Here is an 18,879-nt window from a genome sequence, read left to right on the forward strand (position 1 = left end):
AACAAGCGGTTTGTGATCCGTAACAAGATGAAATTTTGAGCCATAGAGAAAAACACCAAACTTATGAAGAGCATAAATAATGGCTAAAGCTTCTTTCTCAATTTGAGAATACTTTTGTTGGGCATCCGTAAGCGTTTTGGAGGCATAAGCAATGGGTTGTTCCGAACCGTCAGAAAAACGATGCGCAAGGACTGCACCGACCCCGTATTGAGAGGCGTCTGTGGCAAGAACAAGATGTTGGCCAGGTCGATAAGTAGCCAGGCACAGGGCCTGTTTCAGCATAGTCTTTAATTTCCGGAAAGCCACGTCACATGACGCGGACCAGTGAAAAGGCACGTTTTTATGCAACAGGCGATGCAACGGCTGAGCCACCGACGCCGCAGACTGTAAAAACTTGTGATAGTATGCTATTTTCCCTAAGAAAGCCTGCAGTTCCTTAACAGATGTAGGGCGAGGAAGGGCATCGATCGCAGCAACAGTGTGTTGAAGCGGACGAATACCATCCCGAGAGAGTTGAAACCCCAAGTACGTGATAGATGCCTGAAAAAATTGTGATTTCTGAAGATTACACTTAAGATCGGCAGTCTGTAAGACATTAAAAAGTGTGCGGAGATTTTGAAGATGTTCTTCAGTGGTGGAGCCAGTGACAACAATGTCGTCCATGTAATTGATACACCCCGGGACAGGGAGCAATAATTGTTCCAAGAATTGCTGAAAGAGAGCAGGGGCGCTAGCAACCCCGAATGGCAAGCGTTGGTATTGATAGAGGCCGAAAGGCGTGTTAAGGACCAGAAACTGCCGGGAAGCAGCGTCGAGAGGAAGTTGATGATAAGCTTCTGACAGATCAATTTTAGAAAAATACTGTCCTCCAGCGAGTTTAGTGAACAGTTCTTCAGGACGGGGCATAGGGTAAGTGTCGATGAGGCATTGAGCATTTACAGTGGCTTTGAAATCGCCACAGAGACGAATATCACCATTGGGCTTAGCAACTACAACGACAGGAGAGGACCACTCACTGGAAGTGACAGGAAGCAAGACCCCTGAAGCAGTGAGACGATCCAACTCCTGTTTTACCCGATCACGAAGGGCCACAGGAATGGGCCGAGCCCGAAAAAACTTAGGCCGTGCCGTGGGTTTGAGTGTGATATGAGCTTCAAAGTCGTTTGCACGGCCTAACCCAGGAGAAAAAAGGGACGAAAATGTCGTCGACAAGGAATCTAGTTGAGCATAAGGAATAGCGTCAGAGACAATATTGACAGAGTCATCTATGGAGAACCCAAAAACACGAAAGGCATCGAAACCAAAAAGATTTTCTGCAGTGCTCTGGTCGACCACAAATATGGGAACAGTGCGAACAACGGATTTGTAAGATACTTCAGCATTAAACTGTCCCAAGAGAGAAATCTTCTGTTTATTGTACGTCCGTATTTGCCGAGTGACGGGGGACAGGAGTGGAGAACCCAGCTGAAGATACGTCTGAGAATTAATTATAGTGGCAGCAGAACCGGTATCCACTTGCATGCGAACATCTCGACCAAGGATTTGGACAGTGAGGAATAACTTCCCTGAAAGGGAAGAAGTGCAATTGGCAGACAACACAGAATCAGAATCAGCGTCATGTTCATGAACATCATGTATGCGGTCGGATTTACAAACGGAAGACACATGACCTTTCTTTTTGCAATTGTGACACACAGCCCAACGTTAGGGACAATCCTCGCGTGAATGTTTCGTAAAACACCGCGGACATGAAGGAAGTTGCCGGGGATTTTGCTGCAGTTTCTTAGTGGGTTGTTTACGGCTAGGCCGAGGCTGCGCGTGGGAGCACACTGCGGCCACGTCGGCCGGCGGGGACGCGCCGCATGCGTCGTCAACAGCGCACAGAGGTTGTATTTCCCAGACGTCACCCCACGCTTCTATTTGCGCCCCAGGGGCGCGAGAAATTTCAAAAGACTGCGCAATGGAGAGAACTTCATCTAGAGTCGGATTCGCCAACTGAAGGGCACGTTGCCCAACTTCTTTGTCGGGCGCCGACCGGATAATAGCATCCTGTACCATGGAATCGGCATAGGATTCTTTGTGAACGTCAGTAACAAATTGACACTTTCGACTGAGGCCGTGAAGTTCAGCAGCCCAAGCGCGATAGGACTGATTTGGTTGTTTTTGACAACGATAAAAGGCAACACGAGAGGCTACCACATGCGTTTGCTTTTGAAAATAGACAGACAGAAGTGAGCACATTTCAGCAAAGGACAAAGACGCAGGATCCTTCAAAGGAGCCAATTGCGTCAACAACCGATACATTTGAGATGAAATCCAGGAAAGGAACAGAGACTTACATGGTTGTTCGTCCGTGACATGAAATGCCAAGAAGTGCTGTCGAAGACGTTTTTCATAATCAGACCAGTCTTCCGCCGTCTCATCGTAAGGTGGAAAAGGAGGTACAGCCAACGACGAGAAACGCCCCGCATTGGACGCCGCGACGAAATCGCGAATCGCCGCTGTTAGAAGCGTTTGCTGTTCAAGGAGATTTTGCAAGAGCTGCTCCACAGTAGCCATGGAACCCTGTGAGTCAACGGTGAAAAGGAAAAATCCACTACCTCGTCGCCAATTTTTATATCTTCAAATTTAACACATATTTCGGACAACACAACAACACATATAAGTCACTGAGTAAGTTGACCTGTGTACAAGTCGGCATTCGATTAAACACTGAGTCTCAGTCTAGCGGCCGCTGCTCGGCTGGCCGCTTAGGTGGCGCAGCTGCTGCCTGGCTGGCAGACAGCGCCGCACGTAGAGGACATGCGTAATTGCGCAGCGGCACTTTGAATAATCGGCGAGTCACAACAGAAACAAGTGCAAATTTGTTTAATATTGTATTCCCAGTGAGTGTGATATATCTGGGACGCAAGCAATGCACATTGCTTACATCACCTCCTAGCCAACCCCCACTCCTTTTTGCACTAAGTGTCAAGGCACCAAGTTACATTGTGCATACAGTATGCAGATGCTAGAATTTCATACTCTTTCCCTCTCTGAATATTATGATAAAGCACTCACTCTGTAACGCCTGCAAATTCATTGTTATAAATTTGGTACTGTTTTAAATTTGGTATAGTATCATGAATGGCTTACACTGCATTGGTACCAAATTACAGAAACATCCCATTAACCATTTACTGTAATTCACATAGTAAATTTAGCTTATTTTCATCAGCACACAAAAAGTAGTATGCATAACAGAACCACAAGATTCAGACCATTCAGATATTTAGATGGTTTAGTGTATCAAGTTTATGGACTTTTTACCACTGTATGTAAGGCAAACTTGCAATGAATAGAGCCAAATAATACAATTAGTCTTACAAAGCCATCTGTTTAACAATTCAGTACATACAAATACTTAAGTCCATGAGCACAAAGTTTCTATCAATTATGATCTACAGTAAGCATATTCATCAGAATCCTGATATTATTCTATGAAATTTAGCTTCCATGCAAGCATAATGTGGTGAAATGGGGAAGAAGAGTTCCACTTCAGTTACCTGAAGAAATTTTAAAACTGAGTTAATTACCTGAGCTTGAACATCACCTTTCTCAGCTAACATCTGGTAATACTCTATGAGATCATTATCAAGAATTCCTGAATTGTATCCAGGATTTTCCACCTCTTCCAAAAGTCTGATTCGGTGTATTGCCTGTCCGCCTGACAGAGACACTTCCTCAGAAACTGAAAGAATAGAACAGAGAAGCAATTACAAAATTACATTGAGAAGATTATTTCACAGCAAAAGAATATGAAGTAAGTCAACTGAAAATAAATAACTGTACAGGAAAAGAAAGACACTACTGATAGCCTATAGTCCAAAACTAGTTGTATAATACAGATATTTATCAGCTACTCTTGGCAGTTAATCATTACTTTTTCAAATATTTATATGCTGTGGGACACCAGCTTCTTAAAATGTACTGACAAACTACAAGCTCATTTTAACAAAAGCACTGAAATAATTGTTAATATGAAACAAGGTCTTACTGCAACTGGTCTATTACTGTAGGGAGAAAAGGGAGGAGGAGGACAACGTGAGTAATCAGTGAACATTTCCAATGATGGTAAAAACATATATGTATTATAAAATATATGTATTACTTTGTACATTTTTACAATACTTCTTTGTAAACAATGTTCTGAACCCTTTGACTGTTGTTGAAAAGGTAAGTCGTCATGCTCCTCTGCTCCCCAGGGTGCTATTATCTAGTTTGAGTGTGGCCTCTGGGTTTTCACTGATCGCTATTGATGATTTAACTCGGGGCTCCTTGATGACCGTGGCTGCAAATGATGAGTTTGGTCACGTCACCACTCAGGTGTGTGTGTGTGCTGTTGATGAGTTTTAAGCATAAAGCAGATTTTCTGCAACATATCACAGCTACACTTGACTTCATTTCATGACTCGCTGTTCTTCACAACAGGCATCACTGTTTTTTGCATCAACTATTTGACTGAAAGAGAGATCATGGAAATGGAAATACTAATAAAGAGTGACAGTGAGGATGAATGATCTGACATTGACGTAAGTGACCAATACCCACTTCATCCGCAGAGTATTGAATGGTTTGACGTCGATCCACATGAACCAACATTTGAAATTTGCCAACAATGTCTGGCTTGTGTGGTTAACGGGCCTTCCAGTGTGAGCATCATCTTCGACGTCTCTACAGCCAGCCCTGAACTGAGCATGTCACTCAAACACATGGATACAGTTCATGCTCTGTCCCCAAAACACTTGCTGAATCACTGCAAGGGTTTCCGTAGCAAATTTCCTGGGATTTGCACAGAATTTGATACACACGTGCTGTTCTGTTCATGGATCCATCGTAAAATTGCCACACATCAAATACAGAGTATTAGGAAGATCACAGTGGACATGCAACACATCCTCCCAGCTGAATACCAATCCGCACACTGACTCATCAGATATGCAGCTCTCGCTAGTAGTGCAAAGATCTACTACTCCTACATTCCAGATGGCAGCACCAGTTCCAAAAATTTTGGATTTAACCTCGTACATGTACTGGATCTGTATTACGTGGTATTTTTGAAGTAGATGTGAATGAGAGCTGTAAAATGACTGAGGTTGGTAGGTGAGGAGTGTGACTGATGGTTATGAGACTTGCATTGTTAATTATGTTATTGATGAAATAATTTTGGTAGAATATGATGATGATGATGATGATGATGATGATGATGATAATATTAGGTCTTTTGTGGAATTTAAGAATAATGAAGTTCAGAGTTATTTGTAAATACAGGTAAGGTAAGTGATTTTTGTGGTGACGTAAGTGAGAGTCATGGAATACCAGTCCAGTCAAAGCAGTTTTTCATTAATGTCATGCAGTGTAATGACCCAAACGGTAATGGTGAATGATCTGTAACCTTAGTAAATAAAGGTGAAAAGTTTTTGAAATTTTTTTGGGACCAAATTGCTGATAACATAGATAAATGTTCGTTTTGGAATAAGTTAACTGTGGTTAGTCAAAATTTATATCCAAATTGGTGGAATGAAGTGAAAGAAGATCTAAGTAGGAAGTGTAATTTTGACAGTAAGGTATTGTGTGTTCCTTCTGTAGTAAGTGATGTTAATTGTGCTATGGAACCCTTTTAGTGTGTTCAATCTTTACCCGCCAACATGTGTAACCAAAGTAATGCAATGATAGCAGAGAAGTTGATAAAACCCTCCACAAGCAGTGTAGATGTAGCTTTTGATGAAATTGAAAGTGATCTTTTACATGAAGTGTCTAATAGCAAAGATGATAATCCTGATTTTCAGTGTCCTTACATTAAGGTTAAGATTGATCAGTGGGAAGTGAACTGTTTCGACTGATACAGGTGGCCTGATTTGTGGTATATCTGAACAATTCAGAGACAAATCCAGTGTAGTAAGAATTTTGTGGAAATGCCCATTGTAGGTGTAAAGATAAGAGGAGCTACAAGTAAGCAAAATAAACTTATAAAATATCAGGTGCATTTAACATTTAGTATAGAAGGCAATACCTTTGAACATGGATGCCTAATGATACCTAGTTTAGAAGAAAATATTTGCTATGTGTGTAGATTTTTAAGACTGTGTAATTTTTGTTTGCCATGAATGTAATATTTAAGATCATGTAGTTTTAAAGTTCTGTCTTATCTATTCACTTAAGAAGTTGATGAGAAAACAGGGGGATAGGAGAAAGCAAGTACATGACAGTAAAGGTTGATTTTCTAAGTTTGAAGTAAGAGATCTTGTGTTGGTGGAAGCTAAAGAGAAATCTAAAGTGTTGACATCTAAGATAAAGAAATTTTCAATATTTATATTGGACCATTCGAAGTTCTTGAAAATCCACATCCACACAGACTTGTGTATCCAAAATCTAAGAATTGTTTGGATTATGCAACATTACTGAACTGAAAGCTTATAGACATGATCCATAAGTATTTGATTTTTGTTTGTTTGTCGTTTTTTCCATTGTCATGAATTTAGTATGTAAGATGATGTGATTTCTAGAGTTCTAATTTATCTACTGACGGTTTAAATCTATCTGTAGATTCGTAAGACTATATAAATGTTCTTTGTTTGTCTGGAATTTAGTATGTAAGATGTGATTTTTAAAGTTTTGTCTTATCTATTGACTGCGTTAAGATCTATGATACACTATATAATTATGTTCTGCAATAGATTTGTGCTTTAGAATTTAATATATAGGTCCCATGTGACTAAATGAGTAGAGCTTTTTACAGTTTTACAATGGGACAATATTCATAACTTGTACTCAAATATTAGGAATACTATCTGAGCATATCTGTGTGCATTACCTTATTAGTGCATTTTTATTGCATTTAACACTAATTATTAATGTTTCATAAGTGAACATTTTTTAATCACACCCAACAAAAATCCCACATAACTGACAATGTAAAATGAAGATGGAGAGCATATCTCATGTGATGTGAAGGAGGTACTGAACAGCATATTTAGTACACAAAACAATGATTCAAGATTTTATGTGAATGCTAGACAGGAAGTTACCTATCCCTTGGATTGTGTGATGATAACTCTAAGGAGGAAGCTGCATATATGTGGGTAGATCCACACCCCACACTGCTGTATGACTGTACCCAGCTGGACTAATCGTCTTGCAAGAGATCGTGGGTGCTGGGTAACGTACTCTAGCATCTGTCAACTGGAATGTATTTTGTGTCTGATATTTGTGAATTGTTAACCAAGACTGCTAAAGACAGTGTTATTCAGCATAAATGCACGTTTTTTCATTGGAGGGATTGACTCTACAATCATTATGCAACTTTAAATCAGTTTTTTTTTATCAATTGAAACGAATTTTCTGGGTCTTTGTGTACTTAGGTTAGTGTGGAAGACATTTATTACTATGGACAATACAATAAGATGTATACATGTCTGCTTTCATACTCTGATTTTGGTTGTCCAACTACTGGATTGTGTCATCATTCAAAGCTAATTTATGACTATTTTTACCTGAATTTATCCTGGATATTGCAGTATTGTATCTGATTGGATCTTGAGTTGTGGGCAGACTAATGCTTAGCTCTGTTTTGGGTACTCCTAGCCTGTGTGTGTGTGTGTGTGTGTGTGTGTGTGTGTGTGTGTGTGTGTGTGTGTGTCCGTCCGTCCAAGGAAAACTTACAACCATTGATTGAAGCTAGATGCTTCTCACAATTACTTGTTGCATATAACTGAACTCATTGATATGATTATGAACTTTATTCATTTTGTTGTGTCAAAACTTTTTTGCTGGGTTGTACCCGGTGTGGTTTGGATTCATGGGTCGGTCCCCACATTGTAAACTCAGGCCCTAATATTTTTCCATTATTTTGTTCTTTCACGAGTCAACACATCTGTAAATACTATGGTTTATATGGCTGATTGATTCCTACCCATGATCGAGTATATTCTCCTGGTCTGTACCTGTCGTCGTGAGTTTTTTTGAGTCTGCTCACGTGTCGTACACTTAAGCTCTGAAATTTTCTCTCTTCTCTTTTGAAGATTTTGAAAGTTTGAGTGTATAGATCTTAAGTTAAAGTTTATAAATTCTAGTAATTTACTTTGTAATTATTTCTATAATTTAGTGGTGTAATGTTGTAGTTTTGACCTTGTATTTTTTGTCTTGTGACAGTATGTTGCATAGATCTGAAAATCTGAATGCCATATCCTGATATGTGTACAGATTATGATTTTATAGTAGATATTTTTCTTTTGTTGTTTGTAATATGTTATTTATCAGGTACTTCTATACATCTATCTGCTATCCTGGGCATCATTTTGTACACCATTTGGCAAACTTTATAGTGTGTCGCAAAATATTGTAAACATCTGGTTTCCAAATTTTGTGAGGGGGATATTGTAATGAATCATACTCCTCTAGCATTAGCTTTTTTTTATAGAGATAACCAAAACCATGTATACTATCGATTCTTGCATAGGTTAAAATTATCTCAGCTGTTTCACTAAAAGAATTCATATGATTTTGTATATGATTATTTTGAGCTAAAATGAATAAAAAAGAAATTAATGTGTTACAATCTATACATATCAACAGTTAAAATTACTCTTCTTTTAAGAATAACTGAAATTACAAAATTTCTGGCATACTTAAAATTCATATTATTAATTGCACAATCAAATGCTAAATATTACATTTGTTTCTGGATTTATTTATGAAATAATCATATAATTTGGTAAAGATTCTTCTCCTGTCGAGAAAGTTTGTAAACTCTTTGGAAATTGTGAGTACCACAGAATGTAAGGAGTGGTGGGCATGCCTCTGATGGAAACATGTATTTTGCTGAACTTGTCAGTAACAATGTAATTTTTGGTGTGATAGAAGTGAAAATTGTAAAGTCGGTGTGATTTAAAAGAATGGGATAAAATTAAAAAAATATTCATTGCAGCAGGCAACTCTTCATCATAAATCAAAATTTTCAGCAGCAAGAAGGTACCATAGACAAGGCTTTGATCCATCGACAACAACAACAACAACAACAACGAGATAATGAAGATAAGAAAAGTTCTTTTTTAATCTTACTCCTCCTCAAGTTTTCAAAATTTGTGCGAAGAATGAGAACTTTAATGGTGATGTGTAGGAGGATAAGATTACAGCCTATACATATTTTGTCCTTTGTAGCTGTCTATGGACAAATAGCTCTGCCAGAAAACAAACAGGATTATTTACACCTGATTCTGAAAGTTACATTTACGTTATGAAATATTACTAACTACATGACACACAATTTTGTCATTTGTTTCCTACAGACAATATGTCATCAGAAATTTATTATACAAAAAGCTAAATTTCCTAAAAGTTCAATAACTATTCCACGGCTGTTTACGCAGATATTCTGTTCTCCTCCAGCAAATAAACATTCGGTTAGTTCAGTGAAAAATTATTCATGAAGCTACCAAATAAGTCTCACAAGAAAATAAAAATGATGTTAAAAAGTTGTTAATGTAAGTAACTGGACAGATAAAAAATCTACTCACCAAGTGATAGCAGGAGAACACATAAATAAAAGGTATTACAGTTTGCTAGCTTTCAGAGCCACTGGCTCTTTCTTCTGGCAAAAGAGTTGAAGGGGAAGAAAGAGGGGTGAAAGGAAAGGACTGATGAAGTTCAGGAAAAGGGGTAAAGTTCGGAAAAGTTACCCAGAACACCAGGTCAAGGGAGACTTACTGGACCAGATAAGGAAGGAAGGAAGGAAGGAAGGAAGGAAGGACTGATCAATAAATGACTTCAGTGGATCCCAAAGTCAGTCCCTTGCAGGACATCTGGAATATTGTTGAGAGGGATGTTTGTGTCATACTTTTTTCATGCCAGTTTCACTCCATTGAGTGAGAAGATTTTAGCGGACACAAGTCAACATCTGTCCCAAATTCTTTATGTCCTATGAAGTATATCACATGACAATTCACTTGGATCATCAGAATAAAAGCATTGCTACATAAAATTAAGGGGATGTATCAAAAATGCCTCTTATTGACCAGAGAGCAACTTTAGTTAAAAAGATATTCACTGCAACAGGCAACTCTTCATCATAAATCAAAATTTTCATCAGCAAGAATGTACCCTAGACAAGACTGAGCCATCAACGACAATTATTCACTATAATTCCACCATCATCTACAACAGCAAATAGCATATCAAAGAAGTTGCATCTCTCGTATAACAAGAAGCATGCTGTAACCAATACTGATGCGCATGACATTAAGCAGTTTTGTTCCACAACATCTATTCTGCTTTTTCACTCATCCTGCATTTCATCCTTGCAACAGGTCATTTATGACCTGTCAACAGGCTGCAGTTATAATTGGAAAAGAAAAGAAAAGGGAAGCAGAAGCTGAGGAGAGTGTGAAACAAGGTTGTAGACTACCTCCTATGTAATTCAACCAGCACACTGCACAAGTGGTAAACCTAATCAACACAAAATTTGGAAAGAGTGTTTAATAAAAGCTTCACATTTTGCCAGTATCACTGCAATGCTGTTGGAGATGGCAAGGACTTGGACAATCAGTTGAGCACAATCGATAATGTTTGAAAAAGCCGTTCTAAGATAAAAATTAACAAAAAAACAATGGAGTATAGTAAAATTAAGTCATGTGATGCCCAGGAAATAAGATAACAAAAGGACAGAGTAACAGCAGCAGATGAGTTCTCATATTTTTACTTCAAAATAGTTAACAATTGTTGAAGTAAAGAATATATAAAATGCAGTCTGGCAATAGCAAGGAAAGCTTTTCTCAAAATGGGAAGTTTATTAATACTGGATATAAATTTAATTTTCAATAGTGTACAAGTGAAAAGTGAACAATAAAGTGTTTGGACAAGAAGAGAACAACTTTTTAAATGTGGTGCTACAGAAGAATGCTGAACATTAGATGGGTAAATCAGTTAACAAATGAAGTTGTACCAAGTTAAACTGAAGTAAAAAAAGAAACTTATGGGACAAATGTCTAAACGAAGGGATCAGGTTATTTGGTGCATCCTAAGGCATCAAGAAATCATAAATTTGGTAACAGATTGAAGTGGGCAGAGGGGAATAAAAACTGTAGGGGCCTGCACAGGATACAACTATGGAGAGCTGCATCAAACTGATTGTCACACTGCGAACAACAACAACAACAACAACAACCAACTCTATCCTTTCCATCGTTAGATCAGCCTCACAGCTGTGCAGAGATCACTAGTGCCTGTATCTAAAACTCTTTTTTTTTTTTCATTTTTCTTATCCTTTCTATCGTTAGGTCAGCCTCACAGCTGTGCAGAGATCACTATTTTTCTTTCAATAATAGTGACAAACAGGAACAGAACACACAGTTTAGTTAATCAGTGGCACTTAGCATGATGCATGCATTTCTCACCAAACTCTACTCAGACAGCACTGGTGTACACACAGTACGGTACAGGATATGAAAGTACTGAACTGTTCAGTTGGTAGGAATGTGTATGTCCAACAAATTGATTGATTGACTGACTGACTGACTGACTGACGAGGGTGACATATGGGACTAAACAGCGACGTCATCAGTCCCGTGATTCTAAAGTTACTCTCGAAAGAGAGAGGGTCTGCTAAAAGTGGGCAGATCTAGTCAGAGGAGTCAATCTATAAAATGAGAATGTTAAAACACACCCAGTAGAAGGCATAAAAGGGTAGACCAAATCTAAAAGTTGGAAAGACAGAGGGATAAAAGAGCACTCTTTGGACAGGTGAGTGGTCATGGATCCCAGTCTGAAAAAACATGAAGAGAGGCCCCAACCACAACCACCCTTCCCCTGCTCCAGAACTGTAGCAAAACCTTATACCTGAAAATAAAAACCAGTTTCACAGAGGGAACTGAGGCCCAGTTCACCCATCGATGAATCATCTGCTAATATTAAAGATGAGGAATCTGGAAGACTATGCTTGGTAAGAAGGACTAAAAGAAGGGAACATTCCACCAATATATGGAATGCCTCAGTCTAGCTCCACAACCACATTGTGGGGATGTCTCATTAAACAAGAGAAAACAATGGGTGAGCCTAGTATGACCAATGCACAGTTGGCATAAGACAGTGGCCTCCTCCTGAGAGAACTGGAGGAAGAGCGCCAAGCCACAGATTGTGCGAAGTTTAATACTGAGGGCAGTAGTGCGCCATATGTCATTCCACTTTTGACCAAACAGAAATTTGACAGAGACCCGCATATATGCAGCTGGAATCATGAAAGGGAATGGGGGTAATTATCTGTTTCTCTAGCCAAATGGGTCAGCCAATTCATTCCACAGGATGCCCACATGACCTGGGACCCATGGCCGATGGCAGAGAGGAGGTTACGATTAGCAGAGACCAAAGGGTGGCCAAAGTAGTATCAGTTCATAGCCTGCAGGCTGCTCACTTAGTCAGTATATACTAAAACACTGGAGTTACAAAAGCTGGAGTTACAAAATGGAGGGCTCTGTTAATGGCTAGCAGCTCTGCTGTGAACACACTACATGATCCCGGCAATAAAGGGTGTTCCATAGCAGTAGCAGGCGTAAAAGTATATCCCGTCTTATCTATTGTTATACAACAATCTGTGTAGAAGATGGCAGCAACCAGGACCTCTGCAAAGATGGAATGTATGAGACACCTGAAGATGATAGGGGACCTGAGGACCCTGGAACAGGTTGGTCCTAATCTGTGGTCTAGACACCACCCAAGAGCAGGGATCTTGGTGGGGGAATAAACAAACTGGGCACATTCCAGCAAGAGGAGATGAAGATCCTGACAGAGGAAAACCAAGACGCATTCCAATCAACAATCGCACCCTTGGGCGGTTATCAGGAGGGAGACATCCCTTGTTTTCAAAAAGGACAGGGTACACAGGATGTCAGGGAATTGGCAGACAGCGATTATTGTTCTATCGTATTTGTAAAGGGGGCAATCTCCACTTCTGCAAGGAGACAGTCAACAGGACTAATGCAAAAGGCACCAATAGCCAGATGCATCCCACAGTGGTGAAATGGGTTCAGGATTTGCAGAGAGGAAGGAGCCGCTGAGCCAGAAATGTTACTACCATAATCTAGCCTGGACAAAACCACAGCACAGTAAAGATGGAGAAGAGTAGCACAGTCTGCACCCCAAGATGTGTGAGCCAGTAGGCAGAGAGCATCAAGCTTCCGCACACATGTAGTCTTCAGGTGACAAATATGGGGCAGCCACGTCAGCTTTTTTGCGTTTTGGAGGGAGTAAACTAGACGCCATGGGACACGGTCCATCCAGAGGACCGTACCATGGCCCTCTGGAACCAGCACTCAGCAGATGCTACCAAGTGGGAGCTGTGCCAAATGCAAAAATCACTGACATACGATCTTGGGGTAACCAAAGGCCCAAAAGTGGCCCATTGATGACTACGAGGAAGAGTGTCACACTTAACACAGAACCCTATGGGATACTGTTCTCCTGAATCCATGGAATGCTGAGTGAAGTGTCAACTCCAACCCAGAAGAACCAGTGGGATAAAAACTCATGGATAAAAAAATAGAGGCGGTTGCGTAAAGTTCCAGTCATGGAGCGTAACTGATATGTGATGGCACCAAGCCATATCTTATGCCTTATGTGGGTCATAGAGGACCCTAAGGTGCTGGAAGTTAGTAGAAGCCTGTCAGATTGATGTTTCGAATCTGAGTAAATTGTCAGTTGGAGACCTTTCCAGGAGCCACACTGATATGGGGACAAAAGGAATTGAGATACGAGTACCCAACATAATCAGAAACTAACCATCCTCTCGAGCAGTTTACAAAGTGCATTCATCAGGCTAATCTGGCAGTAGCTGTAGAGACATTGGATTCTTCCCAGGTTTAAGGACGAGGATAACTATACTGTCTCGCCATTGCGAGGGGGAGGGCACCCATGACCCAAATGCAGATGAACACCCTGAGTAGATGTTGCCTCTGGGTAACGTCCAAGTGTCTGATCCTCTGGTTGTGCTATCTGGGCCTGGGGCTGGGTCATATGAAGATGTAAGAGCCTGCAAGAATTCCCATTAAACGAAGAGTTCAATTTGCTGGGGCTTGAAACAGAGGGGATGTCTATGCAACTCTGCATTTCTGCTGGAGAAAAGTAGCAGGACAGGAAGAGGACGCCAATGCTGTCGTAAAGTGCATCGCGAAGTGTTCCGCAAGGACCAAGGGATCAGCACACAGAGCACCCTGGAGGATAAGACCCTGGACAGAGATTCTCACTGGCAGCCCAGAAGGCTATGGAGCTTGGACTAAACCTGCAATGAAGAGGCATACGTCTCCAAGGAGGAAACACAGCACTCCCAGCATTCCTTTTTACTCTGTTTAATAAGGTAGTGAGCCTTAGCAGGGAGACACTTAAAAGCAAGGAGGTCGATCTGTGAAGCGTGTCATTTAAATCATTGCAGAACCTGTCAGCAGTGTTGGACAGTGACTGCTGTGTCCTCGATTCACCACAGTACTGGACTATGACGAGAGGGATGGGCTGATGGTAGCAAACTTTTTTGGGGAAGACTGGGGAAAGAACACTTGATTCGGAGGAATTTAAACCAAAAGTCTTCAGGCAATACTTAGATGATACTTTTAAAGGCGTGGCCCCATGGTGAAGAACTGTCATCATTTTTGCACCATCTGAATTCAATTCATGAGATTATAAACTTTAGGATTGAAGTGGAGAAGGGCAGCTGTCTGCCATTTCTGGACCTCTTGGTTAGCCGGAAAGTGGATGGATCACTGGGGCATTCAATTTACCATCAGCTCACACATACAAACCCATATTTTCAGGCATCTAGCTGCTACCACCCATCAAAAACCATGGGTGTCCTTCAAACTTTGGTATACTGAGCACATATGTCTGGCAGAGAGAGCTTTACAAAGGAGCAGGAACATCTACAATCTGTGTTCAGAGATAATGGATATTCTCCACATCAGATCAGCACAGTTTTAAGAAAGAAGAAGTGTGTCCACCAACAAAATCAAGAGGAGGAGGAGGAGCTGCAAGTCCAGGGCATTCCTCCCATATGCTGGCAATATACCGTCAAAATTAGGAAATATTATGTTAAAGTTATCTTCCAGCCACCTACAAAGACTTCTGTTGTTCTCGGTTCATTACAGGATGATCTGGATTTGTGGCAAGTTGGAGGTACTCAATACCTTGCCAGTGTGGCAAAGCCTATATTGGTCAGACCACACACACACACACACACACACACACACACACACACACACACACAGTATGTGAAAGGGGCGTTGAACATTATCACCACACTCGCCTTTCACAGCCCAGTAAGGAGGCCACAGCAGAGCATTGTATCTCCACAGGACATTCTATGGATTATTCTGCCAGAGATATCTTGGCCATGATGAGATCCTTCAGAGATTCATATATTAAGGAATCTGTGGAAATAAATTTTGCAGTAGATCTTATTAATGGTGAGGGCATCTTTCAACAGGATAAGACTTGGGAGCTAGTGATTTCTTTAACATATTCAGAAAGAAAACATTTTATGCCTAAAAACACATCTAGCGACAATTAATTTTATTAATTTCACATATGAATTTTAACTCTGCGAGTCCGCATTCTGATAGAGGGCTTGTATGCAGTATCACCATTATGCATGCACCTGAGTTCTATAAACGCAGCAGTATTCAAGAGTGTTCTAAACTCGACAGAAGGTGCTTATGGAGCAGCTGCCTATGCACATGTGTCTCTGTGCCAAATTTTGGAATAAAGTTGACAACATGAGTGTAAAATACTTACCTGAAAATGGCTGAACGGTTGTCAGCCAAGTACCATGGCAAGAAGTTGACATCAATTGACTGCAATCTCAAAACTTTATAGAATACTTTGTAGATTCCTTTATTTCGTAAACAATGAGGAGCTACATGCATTTTGAGGAATAAAAGATTGTTCAAGTTGGGCTCTGATGTTCAGCATTTTAATGATATGTTTAAAAATTTCTAGATTATGGGAAAAACCCTAGCTTTAAAAGTAGCAAATCTGAAGAGGGAGCTATAACACACACGCACATATCATCTACAAAATATCTGTGGCAATTTGTGATTTATACAGGAAGTTCCACAGAGACAGAAACAAAAATTCTTTTTAATGATAATCTGAATGTCAGACAAATTGTAGTAAAACTTGAGCCTCTTTTCAACTTCGGTGATACTCTCTGCATGGAGAACTACTATAAAAACTTACATGCCTGTCACTTTTTGAAAGGAAAAGGAATAAATGTACCCCTGGCACACTTTGACGGAATGGGATGAAAGTACCTGATGTGTTGAAAAATCCAAGATTCAAGAAAGGTAAAGTCATAACATATCTCTCATGGTGCTGAAATGAGTGCACAAGAAACAGGCAGCCTTTATTTCAATATTTCATAACAATGCAGTTGCTACAACAACAAAAAGGAACAATGAGGTAAGAAAGCTTCAATGCATTATACAATCCAATTCTATTATGATGGTGTAGATCTGAAGGGCTAGAAAATATTTTTAAAAAACGGTAAACTGGTATATGAAAATGTTCAGAAGGCTGACGATATTTCAGTTTATAAAGCCAGTGAAAAGACAAAAGAAAAAACACTTAATTTTCAGGCTGCTTCTGTATCACAACTGCTGGAAAGTCACAAGAAAAGCGAAACTTCACTTCAATGAGGGCAACCTACAGAAACTGCTATGCCTGAATGGCTCACAGAAAGGCATTTCACTGAGAAGATCCAACCCATGCAGAAAAATGTTAGTCTACACAGATGTGCAGCTTGCTGCAAGAAGACAAGAAAATGAAAGGAAACATCATTCGGATGCAGATAATGCAGTATAGCTCTTTGTTTTGAAGATTGTTTCAAGGCATGCTACACCAAAAATTCATTTTGGTTGGTAATGTATGTTTTAAGTTGTAATGTTAAAAATTTCTGAGAATTTAATTACTGTTCTATAAATAAATACAGCATTACAGCAATTAAATAAAATGCTGCATTCCTGTATCAAGCAGACGTGTAAACTCCCACTAACAAGCTATGTGCTTGCACAGAAGCTACAAGCCTAAAGGGTTACTCTTTTTTACAGTGTGTTTATATTCCTTATCATAACCCAAATTTTAATTACATGAATAAAATCCAATGCACAATAGCTAGAGTTATGTGGGTGAAGTTGACAGCAGGTACAACATATGAACATATACTTACCAAAATTCATGACTCATTTCTAAGAAACAGAGGGCAGAAGAAAGCAGAGGAATATGGAATTGCTGTGGAATGACAGCCAGTGACAGACATTAAAGATTGCCACTTTTTATGCGGAAAAAAAATGTTCAAGACAAGATTAGTTTTCACTGTGTTAATTGCTCGCAAGTTCTTAGAACATGAGAAATCATACTGCCCTGTAATGAATTAGAAATAGAATTATAGAGGGAGAAGCCATCCAATAAAACTGGATGAGTAAGGATAATTGTCTATTTAGTAAAGGTCAATGGTTTATTAACATATTTATAGACAGCTAAAACTACAATGGTAAGTGTGGCAAAAACTAATAAGAAGAGGTACTGGCAAAATGATAAGAACTCTGATATGCTTCTGCAGAGTGAGAACTGCACATGATCAATAGTGGAAGCAATGGCCAACAGCCACTTCTTGTTGCCCAGCTCCAACAAAAATTGATACAATAGCTAAGGGCAACAAAGGTAAATGACACTGAAAATCATCTGCTCTTTTAAGTGGCAGACACTCAAATGGGGAATGGGCAAAATAAGTAGCACTGAACAGTAATTAAGATTTTAATAAACACCGTATGAAGAAGCACATGGTTACAGATGAAGTAACATTTAACTTTTCCTCTCCCCCGCCCCCCCCCCCCCCCCACCCCTCCCTCTCATACATTAAGTGATGAATAGACGGTACATGATTTATAGAAATGTCATTTGTGGCCACTTCTCATGCTGCACTGAGAATTCTGAAAGACAGACAATAACATAACTGATGTTATTCATTGTGTTTTGATCTCTTAGTTCTAATTAATGTGTTTCAGTCATGTAAAATAAAACTTGAATGAAACAAACAATAAAGAATATGATATATGAACAGAAAGTAGCAATGGTACACTACACTTAATAACTAATATTCATGGTTCCAGGGCTCTCTGGTTTCCAGCCGGATGTGATCGTTTAAGTGCCACGATATTTCAGCGAATAACCTTTCCACTATCATCAGGTGGTTCTGATGGAATGGATTGTCTGGTCATTGTCAGTGTTATTTATGTCCGTTAGTAGGGATTCAATTCCCTGCGTTGGACAGTCCAATTGCGGCTGCCGATATTCCAATTGCAAGTGCTGACGCTTCAATTGCGGCTGCCGACCCAGGTCCACATTGTCCCTGGTGGCCATTGTGCAAGAATCTTGTGTCCGCTTGAGGCGTGATTCCTTGATGGAGCTAAGCAATGGTTTCCATGCCTTGCTGAGTTGAAAACCTGTGCCTCGGTTCATGAGACTGTCTGTTACGCAAATTTCAATGGCCTCTTGAAGATGCTGTCCCAGTAGAAGCTGGTAGGGGCCAGAATCTTGCTCTCTTTGTATTTTGTGTTGTGTCCAATTTCCAAGCAGTGTTCTGCCAGTGCCGATTTGTTGAGCTGGCCTAGGCGCATGTGACGTGTTTGTTCTTTGCAGCGGTCTTTGACTGTTTGGATTGTTTGACCGATATAGGATTTGCCGCAACCACATCGAATATTATATACGGTCACTTTCTTGGGGCCAAATCCGTCTTTCACTGTCCCCATCAAGGTGCATAACTTGGACGGTGGTTGGAAGACCATGTCAATTTTGTGTTGATTTAGC

At 40.0% G+C, this 18,879-nt stretch overlaps 1 protein-coding gene across 1 annotated transcript in view; it reads right to left on the bottom strand.

Annotated features, from left to right (window-relative positions):
* Positions 1 to 18,879, bottom strand: part of LOC126185138 (protein sel-1 homolog 1) — a 96,289-nt gene that overhangs the window by 32,308 nt on the left and 45,102 nt on the right. The window contains exon 4 of the mRNA XM_049927977.1: positions 3,576 to 3,730. Coding sequence (XP_049783934.1) covers positions 3,576 to 3,730 — 155 coding nt within the window. The remainder of the gene's footprint in view (positions 1 to 3,575; positions 3,731 to 18,879) is intronic.

Source organism: Schistocerca cancellata, chromosome 1 (genome assembly GCF_023864275.1).
Source record: "Schistocerca cancellata isolate TAMUIC-IGC-003103 chromosome 1, iqSchCanc2.1, whole genome shotgun sequence".
NCBI classification, from domain to species: domain Eukaryota; kingdom Metazoa; phylum Arthropoda; class Insecta; order Orthoptera; family Acrididae; genus Schistocerca; species Schistocerca cancellata.